Source organism: Phragmites australis, chromosome 7, assembly GCF_958298935.1.
Source record: "Phragmites australis chromosome 7, lpPhrAust1.1, whole genome shotgun sequence".
Classification (NCBI taxonomy): Eukaryota; Viridiplantae; Streptophyta; class Magnoliopsida; order Poales; family Poaceae; genus Phragmites; species Phragmites australis.
This window is the reverse complement of record NC_084927.1, coordinates 25,594,802-25,609,292: the sequence shown is the minus strand read 5'-3', so window position 1 is coordinate 25,609,292 and position 14,491 is coordinate 25,594,802. Positions and strand designations below refer to the sequence as shown.

The following is a 14,491-nucleotide window of genomic DNA, read 5'->3' as shown; positions in this document are numbered from 1 at the left end:
GACGTGTTGATAAAGTCAAACGAAGAGGGTGCCGGTGCAAGTGACAAGGCAACACGAGGATCGAAAGCGGGAGAGACTTAACGGCAGTTAAGATCGCAAGACAGATTACATGTGTCGACATCAGGATGCTTGCTTAAGGTGAAAACAAGTGGCAGTGAGTCATGTTTTGAGAAGCGTGCGAGGTGTTTTCGCAGTTTTGCCTCAAAATCATGGAAGTATAGAGTGCACATGGCATCATCGCGAAGCTTGCATCGAGATGAAGTTAAGTCATGAAGGCGTCATGATCGTCCGATAGATGGAGAAGAAAATGGATCAAAATACCTTTGGTGGTAGGTAAGAGTATACTATAAGAGAAGAGTATTTTAAGAATAAGAAAATTTGGCATCCAAGGAAGCTCGCAAAGGCTTATAAATAGAGAGGTAGGGCTGTTGGGAGAGGATGAGATAGCCATTTGAGTTTGAATGCTAGGATTTTAGAGAAGAGGGAGATAGTGACTTAGCATATGTATTAGGTGAGAGCTTTTTATGAGCAAAATACTTTTTAATCTGTCGAAAATAAGGCTAACATATGCAAGTAATGAAGATTAAGTTTGCTCTCATGCTTGTATTCATCTCCTTCTAGTCTCTTTCTATTGCCTCAATTGCTTCATTGCAAGTTTTTCAGTTTTCGTTGTAATTTTTGTTTTTGCTTAAGGGATGAAATTTTGTCTCTTGTTGAAGCTGTTCTTCTTGTTGCTAGAGACATAAAATTCACATACAAATATATACAACTTGGATAGTTTCTTTAACTGGAGTCTATCTATTTGGATCTAAGTGTTCGTTTTTTAAGTTGCAATATTTTGTGTGCGATGACACATGAATTGGGTTTCAATGGAACCTAGTGTTCAATTCCAACCATGAGAGTTGTGCTTTCTTTGTGATTTCCATAGCAACTTGTTTCTCTCCAGTTTTGCCGCTTTAGTTTTGAGGTACGTTGGGTAACCATAATAGGAGAAGGCCATCAGTTTCAAAAAAAATTGTGAGACGCCTATTCACCCTTCTCTAGTCATCATTCTCGGTCCTACAGGCCCATTTCCCCTCTCTCGATGGCTCTTCCTCTTTTTCCTCTTAGGCGTGTTCTCTTCTCCACCCACCCACCCACGGCCTAATCTCCCTTCTCTATTGGGCCAAAGCACATTCTCCTCCTCCCTTCACAGGTTGTCTTTTTCTTTCCCGCTCGCATCCCCCTCCTCCGTTGTGCCAAAGACCGAGCCACATGGGGTTGTCCTTCAGTTGGTCCAACTTAGGCAGAAGCCCATCCTCCCTCAACCGCCTACTCTCTCTTTCTCTCACCGCAACATGGGCCCCAGCCATCGGATCCTCCTTCCTTCTCACAAAGAACTCGGAGCTAAGCTATTTCTCAACGTCTACCCCTCTACAAATGCAAACCACTTGGTCTTACCCCCTTTCACATGATTCAAGCGCAGTCCTTATCCATCCCTGCAACCAACTCATGCACTATCCAAACGAAAATTTGAGTTCAAATGCTAAGACTGACGCATTTTCGTCACTCGCCACTGCAAAATCCTAACCAATTCGACCGAAGACCCCTCCTCCCCTACTCGGCTATCAAAGGCGGCCCCTAACCCTTCTAGAGCACCACAACCCTCCCAGAGCTCCTAGCACCCAAGCTTTGCCACCAGAACACCCCTCCACGCGCTATAGCCGCTTCTCGGAGCTTCTTTCCTTGCTCTCCACCATCCAAGGCATTGCATCAGTTGTCAGTGCCCAACACCTCCTCAAACAGACCATCCAATGCTTGTCGACCACTTGACATCGCTCGATGGAGTAGGAAGACCACTGCAACATCAATTTTGATCTTGTATAATGAGTCGTCCTCGTGGGAAGAACTTGTTGCCATCACTTGCACATCGGAGGCCGAGCGGGTAAGCATCAGGCGCCTGATCTAACATATGTGATCTAGATTAAATCGTTGTGTACCCCTTCATTTCATTAAACCCTCCATCCGATTTGATGATGGCGGCTGAGATAACAAGATACCCCTTCGCATGTTAGATCTTAGCCCTACTTTACAGATGAGCAATCCAGAATTAAATAGAGTTTGTGCAGTCATCAGAACATGTCAGCTTGCCACCTCATCACCACATAAGCCCCACCTCAGCACCCTTGTGCACGTCGCAGTCCAGTCATCATGCCCTGTCAACTTTTCCTTTCCCTTTTTAGTTAATGTCCCTCTGCTGATGTCATCTATGATCATGTTGTCGCAATAAGTAGGATTAAATTAATTCTAATAAATCTGGTAATTTGTAAATAATTTTTTAATATCATGTTTAATGCTTTTCTTTAGTACAATAATTCTAAATAATTCTAGTTAATCCCTGCGAAATCCTAGAAAATCCTAGATCGCTCCAAAAAATTTCTAGAAAATCCTAGAAAATTTGTATTCATCTAGATTCTCCCATCTTTAACCCTTTTTGTCATGTTTTAATCTTTAGAGAGTCATATCTTATCCATCGTAACTCTGGTTTGATTGTTTCTTAAAATTTACCAAATATCTTAATATATCTAATTAAGTTAAATTTGAGTGTTATTTGTTTTTTCTATTCTTGGTGTTTATTCGCTTGTCTTTTTTCTTGTTTTCTTGACTAGATGTCGATGTCCCATAGGATCTTAGAGTTGGAGGTTTGCAGGATCAGAAGTTCGAAGATCTCATTGAGTATCAGGAAGGCAAGTTGTCTTTGGTCATATTATACCCATATTTTTAAATGTGTTTCTTTTACAAACATGTATTCTAGTAATTTGTAGGGAATCCCAAGGTAGGCTAGACCCTAGAATTCCTTATTATCCTTATCACCTTAGTTTTGTCGGGTTTATGGATGAGTATATTATACTTAGCTTGCTTTGGGATGATGGTAATCATAATTGTTCAACTATACCTGATAATGGTCTTAAGCAACTATAATAAAATGGAGGAATAATATTTTGCTAGCAATGTGGATTTAGGATGTGAGAAAGTGGTTGGAGGAGACCGGTGTAGGTTGCACGGATTGGGTTAGTGGTAGCCTTGTTAAAATCATCTTAAGGATCAGTCTGTGGAACAATCCTTTCTAGTTTACAATACAGCCACAAGCCAAGTCTGGGATTGGTATGACCAATTAATTAAATATTTTTCCAACGTAGTGTAGGCCAGGTGGAGGTGTAGGGCTGGAAGGGTTTTCTTCCTGAAACTATCTGATGCAAGACGGGGCTTCTAGATTGGAGAGTGTATTCTCACATGAGTGAAACCTTAGCGGGTAAATATATGTTAGAAAATACTTTGTAAAGGTCTTGTAGTGATTCCTAGTTGGACACCCTAGAAGTATATAAGCGTTTAGCTGACACGGGCAAAACGAAAAATTATGACTTATAGGTAAAGTATACAACCTCTGCATAGTTTAAAATTGATTAATTAAATGTGCTCACAATCAAGAGTGGCGATGAATCCTCATATAATTAGAACTTGATAGTTTGGTTCGATTTTGGTCAACCTTGATGGTGGGAACCATATTTGAGGTGGTTGGATCCTTAGATAAATCAAGATGGTGGGAATCTTTATGTTGTTGTTTACTTACTATTGTTCATTTAATCAATTACTATTGTTGTTATTAAATTATTTTTCTTTTATGCAAATATACTTTTAATTGTTGTTCTTAAATAATTTTTGCTTTTATGCAAATATACACATGTTAGCTTTATCCTTGAGTTATGCCTATGTATACATTTTATCATAACTTTTGAAGTACGAGACGTACTCACACTTGTTGTAAAAACCATACTACTCAGTCGGGGAGATTTTGAGGACTTTGTGAAAGATGGCGCATACTAGGGTGTTTTTTTCGTCGATTGCCTGTGGAGATGACCAAAAGGATTTAAGACTACGCTTATATCTGCTACAGTTTTATTTGATTTTTGGCTCTCAAAGATCTCTGTTGTAAGACATTTTGATTCAATTAAATAAAGAATATTGTTTTCTTATTATTATTTATGAAGTTATTATATATTGTAATTGATTCCTGACTTAATGCATAGATGATATTAGATTGTTCCGGTCTTGACAATGTTCAATTGCATTAGAAAAAAATATAGGTGTAGATCTAATTTCACTGGTTCCAAACGTTTGGTGTTTCTTATAGGCTTTGGCATTCCACTTTCTCTGATTGGATCAGGCCTTCAAAATCCTCAGAGGAATTTATATGGGCCTATAATTCGGACGGACAGAGGCTACACCTGGGCAAAATCAGCCTAGCTCGCTCTCGCTCACTCTCTTGCTTCACAAGCGGATTCACAAGCAGGGCTGGCGCGTTCGCTCTCTCTGGGTCACGCACGATTCACAAGCGGAGCACAGGGCTAGAGATGCTCGTCTGCCCGAGCCAGCACAAACGATAGAAGCAAATTGTATGTACGAAAGACTTTTTTCTCTGTAATGATACATATTATTTTCTTTTTATAATTCAACTATTAAATCACAATATAGATAATATAATAGAGTAAAAATATCTTTTTAACATGAACGTCCACAAACGACGTTCCCGAACCCCAAAGATTCCATCTTTCCACGGGCCCCACGGGCCACTCACTGAGACCCGTCCCGCTTCTTTGGCATGAGCTGTCATCTGCGCTTTGGGAGAGAAAGGGCCGCTCGAGCCTGCTCTAGTGCTCTGCACTGAGCCTGATCGGACAAAGCCTGGGGACGCGTGCGCCTCCCCAGCACGCGTTGTAGGCAGCTCGCACTACACGGCAGGTACGACCTGTACGAGCAGCTCGCCCACAGGCCACAGCAGGGCACTGCATCGTACGCCCGCACATGCGCTCCCGCCCCGCCCCGCCCCGCCCCACGGTGGAATTCAGCTCAGCGCTTGCACACACACCCCCCACCTTATCCTTTTCCCCTCCCTCGCTTTCTCCGACTCGCAGCTAGACGCCGCGCGTTGCCCTGCGCCACCGTGCGTGTGCAGGCCTGGCCGCTAGTGAGGGCCGGCCCGTGCGCAGATCAAACTGTACTACTAGTACAGTAAGTAGCATTTGCAATCCTTTTATTGAAAAGAAACATCATTAAGAAACAGGTAGGTGCCACAAGCACACAATGAATTAAGTTCTTAGAGCAGTGTATTTTTATCCTTAAAAAATTAGAGGTAGGATCCATGGTACACTGAATTGTTTGTACGAGTTATCTTATTTGCATTTTAAATTAAAAATAAATAGTTAAATCACTTTATAAAGCTCTGTAAAATAGAATCTAAGTATCCGCTTGATTTGAATATCTAAACAATGAATCAACACTGACAAGGAGATGAAAAATGATTAACGACTCCACTGATAGACGCATAAATGTTCAAATAAAAATGGGAGTGGCTAGTTAACATTTGATTGATTTTTTTTACCAAAATCATTCAGATTTAGAATCGTAGGATTGAGATCTAACGGTACATCTCTCAAGCCCTTTGCAACTTTAGCTCTTCCCAAATCTATCGGAAACACATTGTTTTCAATCTCCCATTCGACTCTTGACTGCGTAGCCATCTCCTTCATCTGCTTCCCCACCACGCACACTGTTGGGCGACGTCGGTGAGGACCATCCGCCCTCCTCCTCCACCATCATTGCCCTCCCCAGGCCACTCTATTCCGTGTATCGACAACCCATGCACCAATGTCTTTCTCCTTTCTAATAGGACGCTCCCACACCGTTCTCCTACGTCGTCTTTAACTGCTTCCATAGCCGGATTTGCTACCACCACTCACCTCCGCACTAATGATCGGTGGCGCCCAATCATCTCGCCACCCCGCCCACTACCTGCCGCTACCGTTAAGCCAACCTACGTCCACAACATTCACTCCAAGCTTTAGGGTCGCCGGTAAACTCAACGAACATAAACAACCCCGAACCCTAACTAGACACCCCTGCTGCCGGAGTTCATAGAGCTTGCATAACTTCATCGAAGATGGAGCAGGACGTGTCCGAGCACGATCCCAACAACGATCGAAAGATTAGAAAATCGCATAATTTTAACCTCAAAAACTATACGCTAGATTACTAGCAATTCCGATAAAAATATGGTCGCACGCTCACACACAAATGATGCTACGCAGCGTAGCGATCTTCTACACGCTTGAGTGAGTCAGGAATCTTAACCATGGCGTTTCACGCTAGCTGCCGCGCCCAACCTTGGAGAGATTATACACAACTTTTCGTCTCTCTTCGTTTTAAAGATTTCTCAAAATTGCATGTTACTGTATCAGGACTGGTGTGGCGTCGGGCGTCCTGTCACAGGGACAAACCCAATTTACTCCGCTTGTGTTAACTGACGCGCCGCTGTGTTAACTGACGCGGGTACGTGTCAAGGCGATTGGGCGTGGCAGTGCAGAGACCGTACGTGCAGTGCAGGCGCCCTGCCCGGAGCCAACCTGGCGCATTGACGGCGACCAAGACCAAGGTCACACACCTGACGCGCCCCAGGCCGAGCACCTCACCTCCACAGTAGCAGCACACTACACTTCACTTCGCCCCGTGACTCTCTGTCTATTTAAGTTTAACCATCTCACTGGCCAACTTTGCCACTCCAGAGTCCAGACTCATCTCCACGGCTCCAGAGTAAGCTCTAGTCCAGGCACCGAGCTCCAGAGGCATCAATGGCTCCCAGCAAGCTTGCAGTGATCGTCGCCTTGGTGGCGTCTCTCCTCCTGCTCAGCCACAGCAACATAGTGGTAAGGAGGAACTAGCTAGTTGATTCTGCTCACGCACGCACGCATGAAGACGATTGGTACCATCAGTTCCATTCCTGCCGTCTCGCCTGATTTTGCTCTGAACTCTCTGGGTTTGGGTTGTTTTGTCAGGCTGCTCCGGGCGGCTCCCCACCGGCTCCTCCCCTCTTCCCTCCTCCCCACCAGATCGTCGACCCCGCAAAAGGTACGCGCTAACAGGCAAAGCGATGCGAGCTAATCGTCCTCTCTGTTCACGATGCGTGTTTGTGTGTTGCGGCGCTAACTCTTTTTGTGTGATGCGGCGGGGGCGCGCAGACTGCGGGGGCGCGTGCGACGTGCGGTGCGGCGCGCACTCGCGCAAGAACGTGTGCAGCCGGGCGTGCCTCAAGTGCTGCAGCGTCTGCCGCTGCGTGCCGGCGGGCACGGCCGGCAACAGGGAGACCTGCGGCAAGTGCTACACGGACTGGACCACGCACGGCAACAGGACCAAGTGCCCGTGAGGACGTGTGGAGAGCCGCCGTTGCTCGTACGAGACTCCGTGCGTGCGGGCGCCGTGTGTCCCCGACCGAAAAGTAGCCCAAGATATGGACATGGATGCTGCTAGCATCACCGTGTGTTTGTCCTAGTATGATAAATCGGTTTAGATCCATGTGTTTGTTGGGTTTTGTCTTGGTTTTCAGAGGACGTTGATGGGCTGGTGGCTCTGGTGTGTCCCTTATGTAAATTAAAAAAGTGTTCGTAGGCGTTTCTCAAGCAGTAAAATCCCTCTTGGATCAAATGGACCATTTGTCTACTTTGTTTACCGTTATTTATCTTGCTTCTTGATTGTTCTGCAGTTACTTAGTTTAACAATGCCAAAGTATGTACCCTCACGAGGATTATACTTTCATACTTCTTCCATATGTCTCTGTACACAGCACAGGCTGCACAGCACAACGAAAAGCCGAAAAGGTTAGGGACGTTCACCGGAACTAACAGCAGGGTTGCTACGACGATAAGGTCATACGGACCAATTCCTGCAAACTGCAAAGTATAAGGCCATCTTCAGCAGCTACCCTATATTTTCATCCTCTAAAATACTATTACAGCATCCTGTATCACTATTACAGCCTCCCTCATTCCAACCATCTCCAGCAGTTACTCTATATGTCGTCCGCTATCTTCTCTCCCCTATATTAAATTGATTTTGTCCCAACCGCCATAACCGCCACCGTAGCAATTTCATTTGGACATGTAGCATGGTACAAATTAGTGTTATAGAACTGAGGTAATCTGAATTGAATTATTTTTTGCGCAGTACATATGGCAGTTGAGATGAGCGTGTAGACAAAGTGTTTGGCGGCCCCTGCTGTGACCGGAGATAGAAATGAATGTTTGCAACGATAGTATTTTGCGCCTTCTACTTGTGTCTAGCGTGGACAATAAGCAGGGCCACCAATCTTGCTGCGGAAGACCAATGAGTAGTGGCTTGTAGTGGAAGGGATTGATGTGCCATGGAAGGATAGGAAGGAGGCCTCCAGTCTTGCTGCGGAAGGCTCGTGCGGTGGCTTGTTAGGGAAGGAATACCCGTGGCCTATATATAAGGGGATGAGGTAGTGAGACCTTGCAAGAAAGCGAAAAATGGATCCTCACGAAGCCTGGAACGACACCATTAGAGAGTTGTGTTTCGGCAATGACTCTTCCGATGAGGAAGATAATTTGTTCGTTGCGACTATGGCCGCGATCCATGAGTCGTCGGCAACACAGCGCGGAGCTTGGGGCGGTTCAGTGCCCGGACGTCGCCGTATCCAGCGGAATCGCCTAGAAGGGCACCAAAGGTTGTTCAATGACTACTTCGCCGATCCCCCTGTGTACCCCGATTACATATTCCGGCGCAGGTACAAGTGTGAATAGAAAGTCTCGTCACGTAGTATTATGAACACATGTATGTGCGTGGCGTCTTATTGTTCATGTTTGTGCAGGTTCAGGATGAAACGTGGCCTGTACCTCAGAATCGTGGAGGCAGTTGAGGACCGTGACCCGTGATTCCAACAGAGGAGGAACGCGGCAGGGGAGCTCGGGCTGTCCGCGTTGCAAAAAGTCACTGCGGCGTTTCGTATGCTAGCATACGATGCTCCTGCGGATTCGCTGGATGAGTGCCTCCGACTCGGAGAGTCCACCATCATTGAGAGCATGAGGCGGTTTGTTCGGGCCGTCGTCGAGGTGTTTGGCGATGAGTACCTCCGTTCTCCGAACGAGGAGGACACCGCTCGTTTGATTGCTACAAACGAGCGAAGAGGGTTCCCGGGGATGCTGGGAAGCATCGATTGTATGCATTGGAGGTGGAAGAACTGTCCGACAGCCTGGTCGGGTTCTTTCACCGGCCACGTCAACTCTCCGACGATCATCCTAGAGGCGGTGGCGTCGCAGGACCTGTGGATTTGGCATGCCTTCTTTGGAATGCCGGGTTCCCTGAACGACATCAACGTTCTGCACCGCTCGCATCTGCTCGACAACCTTGCTGCTGGTGTGGCACCACAGGTACAATACTCAATAAATGGACACCACTACAACATGGGGTACTACCTTGCAGATGGAATCTATCCGGAATGGGCCACATTCGTGAAGCCCATATCTTGTCCGCTTGGGCTGAAGCGGCAACACTTCGTCGTTCAGCAGGCGGCGGTACGGAAGGATGTCGAACGCGCCTTCGGTGTGCTGCAGTCTCGTTTTCCTATAGTCAGGGGGGCTACAAGGATATGGGATCAGGAAACCCTCCATGACATCATGACCGCCTGCATTATCATGCACAACATGATAGTGGAAAATGAGAGAGGTGATGATGATGCTGAACACGTCTACGACGGTTCAGGTGACCCTGTGGAGCCGTTGCACACCCCGATACCCGCTGTTGAAACCTTTACGCATAGGTATGGGATGATAACTAGCAGGCAGGGTCATCACCAGCTTCGTGAAGATCTTGTGGAGCATCTATGGCAGCTCCATGGCGGAGAGTAGTCCAAACGTAAATGTAGTGAACTAAATAAAATGAGGTCCACGTTGTCCTTTGGTAGTGGGGTTTTTTCGTCGAAAGTTTGTCGAATTTGCTATGTCATTTCGAACTATGGGGATGTAATTTCAGTAGTATGAACTATGGGCATGTAATTTCAGTAGTACTTTGTTTGGAGTATGAAATTTCAGTTGTATGCACTATCGGCATGTAATTTCAGTACTACGAAATTTAAGTACTATGTACCTTGTGTTGGAGTATGGCAGGTTGTACCATTGAACCGAAAAAAATGATCAAACATGACAGTGGATGTTGCACCAAGTGGATCAATTAAAATTATGGCACCAAGTGGATCAATTAAAATTATGGCACCAAACGGGATTGCAGTAAACAGGACATCATATGAAGTCTCAAATTCCAGGAAAATGAATAAGAGTACGTGACAAAAAAACATACACAAGCAGCCGTAAAGTGCATAACACTACACATATCAGGTTTGGTATTACAGCAAGCACTCGAATTTTATGCAGAAGGCCCAGAAGAGGCGCGACGAGCTGCAATGATGCTCTGCCGAAGACTCTTGTAGTATGCTTGCTGGTCCTCATCCATATGTGAAATATCCATGTTCATTATGTCCCGCTCCTCCTTCTCCCTCTGCATTTGCATACGCTCTTCCTCAAGGCGGAGCTTCTTGCGCTCAACTTCCATCAACTCTGCGAACCTCTTAGCCCTTTCCTTCTCAATCATCTCTTTCATTGCGAGTTGGCGATCAACAAGATCTGTCATGGGCGCTGAAGCAGAACTTGAGGAAGACATACCCCGTGCCCCGTCTTTCGATCGCGTGCGCCCTGGAGGCCTCTTCGCACGAGGGCTGCAGGTGGAAGGATGTTCGCCGACCTTCTCAGGTATGTTCATCCCCGCTGAAGACCCTCCGTGTTGTGTCGAACAGGGACTTCCGGAAGGTGCGGTTTTCTATTTTTTGCGCGCCGACTCCGCTTGCCACTTCGGATGATTGCGCAACTCCCTCCAACACGGCAGCAAGGTGAACTCCTTATGCTCCACGGCTTGAAACATCTTACATGCCTCAACGACCTGCAAAATGCCGAGGCAGTAGGGTACTTCAACTACTTTGCCGATCAGGTTCAATGATATGAAGAGAGGACCGTGCATGCAGGCCATATGCTTGAACATGATTTAAGACAGTACCGTGTATGTACAGTCCTGTAAGGCTGCAGCAAAGATACATACCGTCTCCGCCTCGGTCGTTCCACTCTTCTTAGTGCGCAGGGCTCTTGCGTAGTGGCCGCAGAACTTCTGGACCGTCGTGTTGATGAATGTCCATCTCCCCTGCAGCGATTTCTTATTCCGAGTTGATGTAAATGTCTTGCTCTCGTTGTAGTAACTCTCGATCCTGTGCCAGAATGCACCTAAGCTCTGGTTGCTCCCAACCACGGGATCTAGGCTCACGTTCAACCAGGCCGCAACCAGGAGAAGGTCCTCCTCCAACTTATAACTGCAGCCACGGCCACCACCTGCTGCCGCCTCTACGGGTGCCTCATTGTCCTGCACCTGCGCGGAAGGAGTCTGGGTGCCGATGATGGCATCTTCGGTGAGCGGCAACACATCATCCCACGGCATGTTCTCCATTTCCCCGCGAAGGAATCCAGCGTACTCCATTTCGTCCCTGACCACAAGACATTAAGCAGTACATGTAGGAAGTATGTAATCGTTCAGTACAAGACAATAAGCAATGAATGGGCCACATGTAATGTTTCAATTCTGGACCATAAGTTCCTGCTATCAGTCATCACAAAAAGTTCACGAAAACATATAGCATTCGGTCACCCAGGTTGTCGAAATGTCTCATACATCTAGACATACTACCACGGCAACGATCATACTTAAGGACTGACAACTAGAGGACAAGACCGACACTTCCAATGTCATCCATTAACCAACAGGAACTACAGGCTACCTTCAGTGCATACATTGCATACAACATAATAGGGATTGTTCCCAACTACAGCCTCCATGACCTATCGGATTCGATGGACATTGAATCTTCGGAACACAGGAGCTCATCGGTGCTCCAGTCAGACTGAACGACACCATCCTCGTCGTTGTCTTGTGATGCAGCCCCTTCCTCTAACACTGCTGCGCTTGAAATGTCGGTGTCAAGACCATGGTTGTCGACGCCAACGTCCCGCATACAGTCTTCAACTTGGAACACAAGCTGTTCCAAGTCCTCCGCTATGTTTTCCACATGCAGTAGTGCCATGTTGAGGTCCACGGCAGCCGGGGTGCTTTCTGGACTCAAGTTGTCAATGGCCAGTTTCTTCAAAGCGGCCGCCGACTCCTCCACATGGTCCTGCATCTTCGACACAAGAGCGACAAGCGCTGCGCGGTCCATCTACAACCACGGGTTCAGAATGACTAAAGGAACATGTGCTAATGTGTGCCCTATGCAGGGACTCAATCAATGCAGGTGTACTCTTTACTGCACATACGTACCATACACAACATATGTACCCTACACAACATATGTCATTACTGCAACAGATCATATCCTACTCTAGTGTCCAGACAGCAGTGATTCTTGCACTACAAAAAACATTATTTCCATACAACTAGCTGTAATGTTCACCTCCTACTCCTACCCAGATGGCCAAAGATGTACCATTGCCAGCCCTCATTGCCATTCCCATTATCCCCTACACTTCCTACTTATCCCAGCCCTACACCAATCAAAGGATGCGAAGCCTCACTGCATAGTGTTACACATTTTGTTAACTCCAGGATAGTGTGCTAAAAATACCCTACATGAGCCTATGCAGTGAGGTTCAACTTTGCTAAAACATTGCCTGCTGTTCCTACCTTTCCCAGCTAGACAACAATGGTGTAGTGCACAAAATCACATTCCCAAGTAAACTTTTTCAATAGCTCATGACTTTCCGAAGCTATTGTCACAGAAATTGCTGGAACCAAAACACATAGCAATGTTTCATACTAGCATCAACTCCAGGCACAAACAAGGGTGTCCAAAGTTCATCAATTACAACCTAATTCCCACTGCATTCGATACAGAAAGGCACAAATCAAGCACACTACAGTCACCAAGAACTTTTTGTCACCACCAAAATGCACCAAGAACTGGTCATTTTGCTAGTGTGGAGATGATCCTACATGCGCTGCTGTTCCTACCTTTCCCAGCTAGACAACAATGGAGAGTAGTGCACAAAATCACATTCCCAAGTAAACTTGTTCAATACCTCATGACTTTCCGAAGCTATTGTCACAGAAATTGCTGGAACCAAAACACATAGCAATGTTTCATAGTAGCATCATCTCCAGGCACAAACAAGGGTGTCCAAAGTTCATCAATTATAACCTATTTCGCACTGCATTCGATAAAGAAAGGCACAAATCTAGCACACTACAGTCACCAAGAACAGGTCTGTCACCACCAAAATGGACCAAGAACAGGGAATTTTGCTAGTGTGGAGATGATCCTACATGCGCACACAGAAACCCTAAGATTTTGTCATCAATCCGGTCGGTGCCGGCCACATTTGCATGCGATTAGGGGTTCGTACCAAAGGGGATCGGGTGCCTAAACATTTGTGCACATGGCGATCCCCTGCAAATGTCGATCTGCAGCAACACAAACCCTACCAACCTATGTGGCCGACCAAACGGAAGAACCCCACCCCCGCCGGAGAACCCTACCTCCGCCCGCTCGCCGCCTAACCCTAAGCAGTGGATCTGGGAGCCGAGGACATACCTGGGCCGTCGGGATGACCACGGGCCTCCTACTGCCGCTGAGCACACCGAAGGTGGCGATCCTTGCACCTCGCCGGCCGGATCTGCGTCGCCGCACTCGTCGCCCAACGGGGAAGACTCGTCGCCTTCCCGGTCTCCGGAACCTCCGCGTTTCCGCCGCCCTCCGACGCCTCCCGCCTCGCCTCCGCACCCGCTCGCCAGTTCCGCTTCCGCCGCTCCGCGGGACCAACGACCTCCTCGCCACTCGCGCCTCCCACAGTGAAGCGGACGCCGCATCCTCCCCGCAACTTTGCCGCCCCCGAACGCGAGCCGTATCGCTGTTCACCCCGAAGCCGACTCTGCTGGACGTCGTTTGCGGGCGCGTGACGTCCCGTATCTGACGTGGATACAGCCCGCGGGCCGAATGCCGACTCCGCTGGAGAAGGCCTAATAATGCCAAACTGTCACTGAGATCACGAGAAGCTTAGCGCGTGCCTTGGGTCCCGGTATGCGACGAGTGAGAGGGTTGGATTTAGTCTCGTATCGAAAAATTAATGTTGAAAGAGTATTACTTAAAAGGTGGAGGCTCTTATCTATCGTACTAGTCTTTTATATTGAATGGATTTAAGATCTTGATTGTGGCTCCGATTAGACATAAGTATTTGGTAGATCTATTGAGACCTATGCTATGGGTGCTGGCTTGTGGGTATAGCAAGCTAGATTAGATTATTGTACTCTCTATCATATGGTCTTAGAGTCTAATATCGGTAAATTTAGAGGATCTCAGTGAGTCCGAAATGTCTCAGTTGATGTAGGATTTTTATCGTGACTTCGGTTAAGCTTGTGCGTTTAGCAGGTCTATTAAGACCTATGTTGGAGGTTTAACTCACGGATATAACGAGCTGAGTCAGATTGTTGTATACTGTAACAACGTGAAATACTTGGAGAGAGGAGAAACGAAGCACTTTATAGAAGGGTTCGATTGAACATATGTGTATAGCAGATT

General features: G+C 46.8%; 3 protein-coding genes across 3 annotated transcripts; 2 read left to right on the top strand and 1 right to left on the bottom strand.

Moving 5' to 3' along the window:
• Positions 1 to 6,570: 6,570 nt before the first annotated feature.
• Positions 6,571 to 7,637, top strand: LOC133924377 (snakin-2-like). The gene is made up of 3 exons (XM_062369871.1): positions 6,571 to 6,740; positions 6,870 to 6,942; positions 7,053 to 7,637. The coding sequence occupies exons 1-3, from the start codon at positions 6,666 to 6,668 to the stop codon at positions 7,235 to 7,237; spliced, it is 333 nt and encodes a 110-aa protein (XP_062225855.1). The 5' UTR covers positions 6,571 to 6,665; the 3' UTR covers positions 7,238 to 7,637.
• A 1,272-nt stretch (positions 7,638 to 8,909) lies between these two features.
• LOC133925512 (uncharacterized) lies at positions 8,910 to 9,342 on the top strand. The gene is made up of 2 exons (XM_062371416.1): positions 8,910 to 9,257; positions 9,310 to 9,342. Exons 1-2 carry the CDS (start codon positions 8,910 to 8,912, stop codon positions 9,340 to 9,342), a joined length of 381 nt encoding a protein of 126 aa, XP_062227400.1.
• Positions 9,343 to 10,698: 1,356 nt separating this feature from the next.
• On the bottom strand, positions 10,699 to 12,100 carry LOC133925511 (uncharacterized). Its single transcript, XM_062371415.1, has 3 exons — positions 11,763 to 12,100; positions 10,975 to 11,410; positions 10,699 to 10,818 (listed from the first exon to the last, which is right to left on the bottom strand). Exons 1-3 carry the CDS (start codon positions 12,098 to 12,100, stop codon positions 10,699 to 10,701), a joined length of 894 nt encoding a protein of 297 aa, XP_062227399.1.
• Between the last annotated feature and the right edge of the window lie 2,391 nt (positions 12,101 to 14,491).